General features: G+C 30.6%; 1 protein-coding gene across 1 annotated transcript; it reads left to right on the forward strand.

The window, feature by feature from the left end:
- Nucleotides 1-423: 423 nt before the first annotated feature.
- Nucleotides 424-6,300, forward strand: LOC113391722 (peroxisomal biogenesis factor 19). Its single transcript, XM_026627782.2, has 8 exons — nucleotides 424-623; nucleotides 2,003-2,161; nucleotides 2,735-2,785; nucleotides 3,143-3,234; nucleotides 3,562-3,687; nucleotides 4,394-4,545; nucleotides 5,672-5,792; nucleotides 6,100-6,300. The coding sequence occupies exons 1-8, from the start codon at nucleotides 560-562 to the stop codon at nucleotides 6,205-6,207; spliced, it is 873 nt and encodes a 290-aa protein (XP_026483567.1). The 5' UTR covers nucleotides 424-559; the 3' UTR covers nucleotides 6,208-6,300.
- Nucleotides 6,301-10,530: the final 4,230 nt, after the last annotated feature.

Below are 10,530 nucleotides of genomic sequence, written 5' to 3' on the forward strand. Positions count from 1 at the left end.
AAATTTTATTGAACATAATACATATACATAAACGAACTAATATTATTTACATTAAGTTTAATATTCGAATGTTTATAAAATGTACTAGGTATGAAAGTAAACGGTATTCGTGCTATGTGTAATTGCACTTAATAATTATTATGATTAGTACTTGTATCGAGATAAATGGTGAATTAATTATACATAAAGTGTAACCAGTAAATATGAAATTTTATTTCGACACCTGATTACGCCCTAGTCCTCTTATAATCATTTACCATGATAATTAAAAAATGATGATACGATATATTATATGTATTTAATAAATAAATATTTTATTTATATAAATAACATTAACATTTTGTGTTTATAATTATATGTATATGAATATACCAGACATGTATGGCGCCGTCTTTATTTATTCTACATACAGATTAGGTTAGTCTATGGTAAGTCTTGTGACAAATTTTAAATTGTGGCAACTAAAGTTTTATCAGTCAAATTTTTTTCCGAATTTACGGAATACGACGTGAGTTCCGTAATTTTATAGTAATTAATTTACTTAAAAACTTTAATTACAATGTCAGAAAATAAGGATGTTGCAAAAAGTGACGTTGATCCCGAGCTCGACGATTTATTGGACAGTAAGTGGTATTATTTTAAATTAAAGTAACCTATATTCGGGTTACACAACAATTCCTATAAATTTCCTCCTTCAACTATTAAGTTCTTATTAAAAAAAAACTATTGTAATTGTTTTTTTGTCTGATATCATATTCAGAGCACTAATACAATAATTGTACAATAGAACAAAAAAAAAGACAATTTAAAGTGATAACACATAATTAAGCTTTTTGTTCATTTGTTGTTCTAAAATTTATTTTATTGGTTATTAGTGACATCAGATAATATAAGTCTCATATCAATGTTTTTTAAGTAATCTGTTTAATCAGAAAGAAAATAGAGAGTTATCTACATGCTGTTATACTTAGAAGCCAAATGTTAACTAAACTAAAACATCAACTAATTTGGTACACATTATGAAATAAGCATGTCTAATTTCAATGTTAGTCTTACATAAAATAACTCTCAACAATGTCAAATATCTCTCGATTTATTTTTAATATTCTGTTATCTTTAATAAAATTCCACATTGCATAAATCAGAGGTTCATTCAAATAAATTTTCACACACATAATCTTAAAGTTTAATTAATATGAATAATAATAATATCTATGATTGGTTATATGAAAAGGTTTATTATTTTATAAATACAAATAAACCAAACCAAAACCCGAATGAGTTTTTCCCTGTCATCCAGCTATTGGACCATATATTAAAAATGTGGGTAAAATTTTTTTTTAAAAATGACACTTAGTATAAAATTTCCACACAAGGTTCTAGCTTTTTTAAAGACTTATTTTGACTATAGATTAGAATACAAGGAAATGGTTAAATGGCTGAACAATTTACCTTTCAAATGAACTACACTAACTAAATTGAATTGAAATGACCTTCATAAAGGTGAGATTAACAGACAAAATGTAGCACTCACTTGGTGGTAGTGCTTTGTGCAAGCCTGTCTGTAGGTACCACCCACTCTTGACATATTCTACGGCTAGATAGCAATGATTTGTGTTGTATTCAGGGTTGAAACCATTGTAACTATAGGCACAAGGAAGATCATTAGGTTTGTGGCTGATTGGCAATGTAAGGAATGGTAACTATTTCCTACAGCACCAAAGTTATGGTGACCATTTGCCAGTTTATCTATGTGTGTTTCATAGAAAAACAAAGGAATAGAGCCATCTAATCTCAACCAAGGCTTGTGTAAGGGAGCCAACTTAAAAAAAGTTTAAAATATTTCTTGTTAGTTTATCTAAACTTACTAACTATAGAATAATATGAATTGCCTCAATATCCCTTAGTGTGAAGGTCACCATTCACAGTCACAATTGAAACATCAGAATGATACAGAATTGTTACTATAAAGAAATATATTTATTTGACTTAATTCTTCTAGGTGCCTTACAAGACATGACTAAGAAACCAGACCAGAGCTCCCAACCTGAGGATGGTGTGGCAGCTCAAAACATGTGGAGTGAAGATTTTATTAAGGAGGCTGCCGCTCAGTTTGAGAGCAATATGGCGGCCATCCTCGGCGGATTTAGTGGTGTACCAGGTTAGATTTCATATATTATTATAAAGTTTAAAAATGGTAAAGCTAAATAATAACAAAATCTTGAAGTTTCATATACAATGTGTACGATTATTACATATTGTGTTAATATAAAAATTATATATAATTTAAAAAAAAATTTTAATAATTATTATTTATTTAATTCTTTATTAGTATAGGGAAGTGATATGATTTGACTAATTAGAGATAAGTGGCTGTTGTCTCCACTGCAATAGAACTGTTTTCAACATTAACCTTTAAAAATGAATGAGTTAAACAGTATTTGTATCCTCAGATAATCCAGTGCGGTAACCCTATACTTAACGTGATCTCTTATGTTTTCATATAGCTTGTAACTTCATCTTGCTTGTAATATATTATCAAATCAAATTCAATATGGCAGTCTAAGGTGACCTAATCTTAATAATTATAAAAATACCAAGAATTTATTTATAAATAAAAGCTAATGTAAAATCTATTAATTTTTTATTATAATAATTAATAATATTTTTTTATTTTATTTATTTTTGTTTACATTTAAATTTCCGTACTAATAATCTGTTTTTATTTTTTTAGAGGACCAAATAACTCAAGAACAGATAGCACAAACATTTTCAAAAATGGCAGGTAAATTATTAAAAATGTTTATTTCGTTTTTATATTGAAATGAGTCTTTAAAGTAAACAAATGTCCCCTTTTATGGGTAAAATGTCTATTTTTCGAAGAGCTTACTCCAATGTAGATATTCATTTGACTCAAGCAGCAATGTTTCCTCACAATGGTTTCTTAATTTTATTTTTCTATATTCTTCCTTTAAAATGACTTGTTTAGTAATTATTGCACATAATTTTGATTTTTTTTTAATATTTAAATTTAACATTTTGTTTGTTTTTTTTTTTAATTGATTTCATAGTAATATAGTAAGTCATATATAAAAACCAATAGTTAAACTAAAGTTGTTACATAAATACATTTAAATTACAGAAGCAGCGGCACAAGTATTAAACCCTCCGACTGAAGTTAGTGAGAATGAACCCGCACCGAGTGATCCAGTTGTACAAGAGAAAATTGATGAAGTAACTATAATGCTTAATATTGACAGAACAGTACACTAATACACAGATGGTGATGTCTGATTTCAAGATCTTTGGCCTAGTGGAGTTACATGTCATAAATTATGAGGTCCTGGCACAAACATCAGATTGGACAGCAGAAATTGCCAGTAGTACCTATCAAAAACAATCTTTATACAACATAGGAATTAAACACAAAAACACGTGTTCCATTTCAATTTATATTTTGAAATATTTAATGCTTACTGACCACAATGGCCTAACTCAGGAAGACATAATCATTATTATAACCGTTGTAACACTAGTATAATAGTGCTAATAATATTTCAGGTATCAGCAGCCATATCACAGACGTTACAAAACTTGAATACAAACACGGAGACACTACAAACGCCCTTCTCCGAACAGGATCTAGCGAACATGTTCAATAATTTCAATGTCAATGACGGGAACCAGGTAATTTTAGTAATATAATAATTACAATATAATAAAAACTGAAATCGTTTTTCATATGTATATATTCCAATTCCAATGGAACTGGGAAAAAAAATAAACAAACCAATTTACGTATTTCATGAGATTTGCTAATAACTCAGTATATTGTGCACTACTAAGAGTTTATGATCAATATATCTTTATTTAAAATATATATACTTTATCCATTTTAATTTTACTTCCAAAATTTTGGCCGATAGCAGTTTCGTCAGTCATTTTTTGCAAATCCATAGTGAATATCATAGATTAATCAAGCTCTTTACCGATTGGTCATAGGTGAAATATGAATTGTTCCTCGCATCAACAATTCATGGCATTTATTTACACGATTTCTCTCTTTCGGTCGTTACTGTTGGCATATATGAACTCAAATAAGGTTATTTGTTATCGTTATTAGTTGACAACTTTTATTTTATACTTTTTCTTAATCGGTGATTGTCATGTGAGCTTGTAACCTTTTGTATCAACAGTTAATAATTTGTCATTTGAAAATCAAGAGAGCATTGTTCAACAATCAAAATAATCACCACAATGGTCCTGTCAAAAATCTCTACAATTACAAAATTAATTATACAGTGTTAACACAATAAATATACCAAGTATTTCACTGTTTTAAAGATTATAATTATTAAATTTGAATATCAATCATTCTTTGGAAACATTTCAGGATGGCAACATGTTCGTTCCGTTCATGCAAGGTATGATGCAGTCATTGCTTTCGAAGGAAGTGCTGTACCCGTCGCTGAAAGAACTCCTCGACAAATATCCCACCTGGTTAGCGGAGAATAAGGGAAAGGTTGAACAAAGCGAATATGAAAGGTATATTACATATTTAAATAAGGTTTACTTTAGAAATTAGAGCAATGGACGTTGATTGGTGTACGAGCCAGGCAGCGCGTACAGTGCTTTGTATCGTCGCATAAGTATTTTCACATTAATTCATCAGTTCGTGTATGGCTAGCAATCATACCGCGCGCGCTCATATCATTATATCATATAGTTCTTAATTACTTACAATCAATATATCAATCAATCTATCAATCAATCTATCAATCAATATATCAATCAATCTATCAATCAATATATCAATCAATCTATCAATCAATCTATCAATCAATTTATCAATCAATATATCAATCAATCTATCAATCAATATATCAATCAATCTATCAATCAATATATCAATCAATATCATATATCAGAGACTTTCATTCCACTCTACAATCAACTATCACTAAAAGGTTGTACGGACCGCACAATTGGCTTGGTTTTAATGAGCCACATCTTTTTTTTTATTACATGTTGCCGTGTCAGGGGAGAATTAGATATAAAAAGCGCATTTTTGGGCTACGTTATGACAAAGACGATAGCAAAACAATAGCCAACATACCCACAACAGGTACATAACCGATACATACGCCACACGGAGGCGATGTGTGCCTCCGGCAATTGGACACGAGCGCACGTAATGACAGAACCCGAAGAACTCCCGTATAATGGCTCTCCTCGCGGCTGAGTCTCAGCTTACCCCAACTAAAGGCCTGAAGGGTTAACAGCAATATAAAAAAAAAACTTAATTCCCATTTGAACTCCTGAGCCGTGAACACTTCTCTAAATCTTGTAATAGATAGTGTAAATACCAATCTTTCAACCGAGTCAATAAAATATACCTTATAGACAAGTTAATGGATTTATATTTTATTTACATCTGAATAACAGTTACAAAAATATCTGTCCATGTTAAGATCCCAAGATATTTCCTACCCAGTCTGAAGGGGGGGGTGGGGTGTTTAATACAATGCAATGTATGTTAAGAGCTTTTCTGTTTTTGCAAACACACACGCATTATAATTTATACCTCTCGTGCCGCTAGTTAATCTCATGATCATAGTCATCAGTGATTCTTAAAAAAAAACATGGTATTTATAATTATAATATATTCTAGGTTCGAGAAGCAGCAATCTCTTATGCAACAAGTGTGCGCTGAGCTCGAACCGGAACAGGAGTCCGACCCTGAGGATGTCAAGCGGAAGCGATTCGAGACTGTACTAAAATTGATGCAACAGGTACTCTATCATATATTACTGACTATCAGTTTATGTAAGCCCAAGTGGGTAAATTACCACCCAATTACCAGATGTTCTACCGTTACACAGCAATGAGCAATTCTTAGTATTGTTCTGTTCCGGTTTGAAGGGTGAGTGAGCCAGTATAATTACAGGCACAAGGGACATAACATCTTAGTTCCCTAGGTTAATATTTATTACAGTACCAATGTCCATGGGCCCTTAACATCAGGTGGCTCATTTATGTAAAGATAAAAGTACAGAGCAGATAGCTTTATAAATATTATGATAATAACGTTTTTTTCAGATGCAAGACCTCGGTCAGCCCCCCACAGAGCTGGTGGGAGACATATCAGTGCCCCCCGAGGGTTTCATCGCACCAACTAATCAAGATTCACAATGTTCAATTATGTAGTCTATAGTTAACTCTGTGCTTTTTGTGATCGTTTTCAATAAAACCGTGATCGTCATCAATAAATTGTTATTGGTTTCGATCATAGTGATCGCACATAAACATACATATTTCATATAATATGTGGTAAACGCATAGCCTTAGAGTATTAAAAGTATATAATGTAAATAACATTACGTCCTGCTAAGCGCGAGCAGTTTGCATATAAATATGCGTTTTTTCTGATGACGGTACCTCTGACGTCATTTAAGGTACGGGCATCAGAAAAATATTGATAAGAGTTGTTCATTATTAGTTTTCATAATGAATTGATAAAGGAATGATGGATTGGGATTAGAAATATGATTATATAATAGCAGAATATTAAATATAACTCGGTAATTCTTTGATAAATCGTCTGGGTATCCATGCATTACATATTCTAACGTCAAACAGCTATACTTAGTAGTGTTCTGGTTTGGAGGCTGATTGAGCCAGTGTACAGGGAAAGGATTCATAACATCTTAGTACCCGAGGTTGGTGGCACGTGATCATATAAAGATGGTTAATATATCTTATGGATCACCACAGGACGGAGGACCACTTACAGATTCAGTATATTGCAAGACTGTTTACATGTTTAGAATAAATAAAAAAATACTTACGTTAAAATTTATTTCATTTCGAGCATTTACAAATGATAATAATAATATTGAATCACTTATAATACTCTAAGGTCTGAACACAAACTTTTGCTACCAAAATTTTTGTTTAAACTTGACTACTAGTCTGAGAGAATGCCTTCCTGTCAGAATCGTCGTCGAACAGACGAGGTATGAGGTGGCGCGAATTTACGATAAAAATCTATTTATTTTGCTTACCCTACTAATGTATAATATAATTGAAATAATAATTTTAAATAAATGAAGGCTACATTTTGTTTTGAATCCTTTTTGCGCCGTTAGAACCTATTCGAACCAGAGAAGTAAAGACAGATAAATAATTTTGACCTTGAATTGAGACGATATCTTGATAAATCTGTGATATTCATTATGGATCCACAGAACTTTGGATAAACATATCTATGTTGTTTTGAATAAAGATATATTAATCAAGAAATATTTGTAGTGCTCTTAGGGAATTGCATGGAATTCAATATTTAATTTTCTTTTATTTAATAAATAATTGTCTAGTCGTGACGTACTGACACATCAGGGATGCATTTTCTTAGCTGAACTTCAAGACCATAGAGATAATGTATAGTATGCGGTCCTTGTTACATTGTGTTTTTTTTTTTTAATATTATTTATTCAACTAGATTGAATATTTTGTTTTTAATTTATATGAAATAAATACATAGCTGACGTTTGCTTAGATTAGATTATTATATATATTTTAATGGTGGTTTGATGTGTTTGAGAATGTTATATACATGTACATGCTACTATGTGGATAGTAAAAATTTTTATACAAAATTTTATATATTGATTGTCGTGTTTTAGCTTAAAATTGTGATGTTTATTTGTTTTTAATGGAAGTTGAAATTGTTATATGTCATTATTTTTCGCTATTAATTTTCATATTTGTAAAATTATATAAAAATATGATGTACATGCCAAAGAAATGTACAGTGATAGAAGTTTAATAAAGATGCAATCGAAAATCATATATCGGTGACAGTACAATGTTTTTTTATTTCATACCAGTATCTGCCTGTGTGTGGGGCAGGGGGGCGGGGCGTTAGGGTTAATAACATTTTTTAAAAGGTAAAGTTAAAAATGGCTGTGCAATCTAATATTTAAAACAACACCGTGCCGAAACGATCGCGAAGATATGTCACAATCATAATTTATCTTTTTCTGTTTGTCTCTGCAGGTATTATAGTGAATTATTTTTTATTATTATTTTTTGTTTTTTTTTTATAGCGAATACCTGCTATGCCCCAATTTAATTAAGGAATTACTAACATTTCCTATTTACCCCTCCTTTTAAGCTTATTACTTGTGTTACGAGTGTGGACGATGATAGCCCAAGAAGTCAGTATCGATCCGGCGACCAAACCATTGATTATAATTCTAATTATATTAAGTAGATTAAACAATCATTATAACGAAAAATAATTAACATAACTGATTTAGGTTAGAAACTACAAGAAAACAAAAAATATAATAATTTCTTGAGAAAATTTATGCCCACAGAAGATTTTATTATTCTCTGAGAATATTTTTTGAAATAATTTCATAAATTCCGGCCTTGGCATATATATTTTATCTGTAATCTAGATGTGTCAGCATATCGGTGGTACAGCTCCCACATGGGTAAATCTAGTAAAAAATAAGTTAAATGGCATATCAAGATGTCTGTCATGCATGCAATTTACGTCAAATGATTTGTTTACAAGAAAATACGAAATAAATAAGTTACTAACCATAAATAATAGAGCATTTTCGGTAGTGAAAAATAAAGTATGAACTTTGATAATAATTAAAATATATGTAGATATATTAAAATATATGTAAATATTTTGATATTGAGTCATAACAGCGCATTATTAATTAATTTTATTGAAATTAAAAGTCGTAATTTTTAGTCTGTATATCATGTGACCTAAAACACTAGCCGCCATGGTGTGACGTCAGATAGGCGAAAACTGTCATTTCAATATCATCTGGCACTTTGATAAGCAACTTTTCTGGAGTTTTAATGCTAGTATTTACATTCCATCGATAGCGGTTGTAATTCATTATTTTCCCAAAAAACACCAAATATTTATAGCTGTTAACGTTGAATGAGTACCGGTCGTACTTACACGACTGTTGTTTTTAACAATCTGACGTCATCAAAATGACTGACAGCGTTTTTGCGGGAATAAAACAGCCTTAAAATATAATTTAATTTTATGGCAAGAAAGCGTGTTCAATATCCACAATGAATATCATTGGTTATTATTAAAGATCTCGACGAAATTTACTTTTCAATTTAACGTCAAAGTTGTGTCTCTGAACAGAATTAATGTTGCTGTTAGAAAACACATTTCAAAAACGTTTTCCCTAATATAGTGCACAAAAGGTATTCAAATTATTTTTCTGATTATCGTTTTTCAAACGACCGCCTGCATTAGTATAACCTCGGCAACGAAATAATATTATTTAAATTACTAATAATAATTTCTGTGTGTAATTTACGCACCAATTTTGGACTTTGTTAATAAAATTATAATACTTAATTCAATTAAAACGCCATTGTTATAAGGTCGCTAACCTATAGCGGTCATATTACAATGAACATTATTTTCGATAGATTAATTTAAAAAAATGTAGGTAATTCTTTTTTTAATTAATACATTCATTGATTTGCATAAACAATTGACTGATTTTTAAAAATACATAAGTGCTAGGTAACTATTTACTTACACGTACATATATATTGATAAATAAATTTTACAAGTATTTTAAATTATATTTAAATTGTCTTTTTTTATTTTGTTGTATACTGATGGATATGGCATTTTCTTTTTAGATTTTGAGATATATGTAACTCAATATACCAACGAATATGTCGAGTTAAGTAAACTATGACAGTTACGCAAAAACTTTGTAAGATAAGTAGTCTCCGAAACGCTTACAGATATGTCATGAACCATGTAACCATGTTACCTTAACAAAATATGCCCAATATAAACTCGAATTGACACGAAAGATAAATTCTTATCAAAATAATAATTTAAAATGTTTTATAACGATCAATACGGGCTTTTATGCATGGCGTTTCATGTAAGTTTTCTATAACTTCTTATGGGAGGGTAAACAGCTTCGTTACGTAACGCGTTACGGCGCCAGTCTATCAGGCTTACCTCTCTCTTACCCATCCGGCAGCGGTAGGTCGGTACCTCCTCTCTCACTCTAACCTACAACGCTAACCATACTTCGGACAGACGTTTCTGTTTTAAGTTATCACTTCTGTCGGGCATTCCGAGACGCACACGTATCATTTGTGAACAATTAACACATCATTAATGTTCATACATATTCAAAAACTTCGGTCATAGTTTTGTACTTGCCTGCCAATATTTAGAGTGACATTAATATCCGACATATTTATTTCTTTAGTGAATATTTTAACTTGGCAATCACACGCAGAATTATACTTTTTTAGAAAATTCATATAAGAATGTAGACTGTCAAATATATTGTTATATTGTGAATAAATATCTATTAATAAAAACTGTTTGTAGTGCATAACACTATAGGGTTATAAGGAAATGGCGTGGAATATGTAAATCTAAGACTTGTTTATCTCCTTCCACTGGAATAGGCTATAAATAATATGTAGTATTACTGTCTGGAA

The sequence above is a fragment of the Vanessa tameamea genome, chromosome 30 (genome assembly GCF_037043105.1).
Source record: "Vanessa tameamea isolate UH-Manoa-2023 chromosome 30, ilVanTame1 primary haplotype, whole genome shotgun sequence".
NCBI lineage: Eukaryota > Metazoa > Arthropoda > Insecta > Lepidoptera > Nymphalidae > Vanessa > Vanessa tameamea.

Excerpts from the sequence above, each read along its gene's own strand:
- LOC113391722 (XM_026627782.2), top strand. The coding sequence starts at position 560 with ATGTCAGAAAATAAGGATGTTGCAAAAAGTGACGTTGATCCCGAGCTC. Across the intron at positions 2,786-3,142 it reads AACATTTTCAAAAATGGCAG|AAGCAGCGGCACAAGTATTA; the intron begins GTAAATTATTAA and ends TTTAAATTACAG. Across the intron at positions 4,546-5,671 it reads GAACAAAGCGAATATGAAAG|GTTCGAGAAGCAGCAATCTC; the intron begins GTATATTACATA and ends AATATATTCTAG.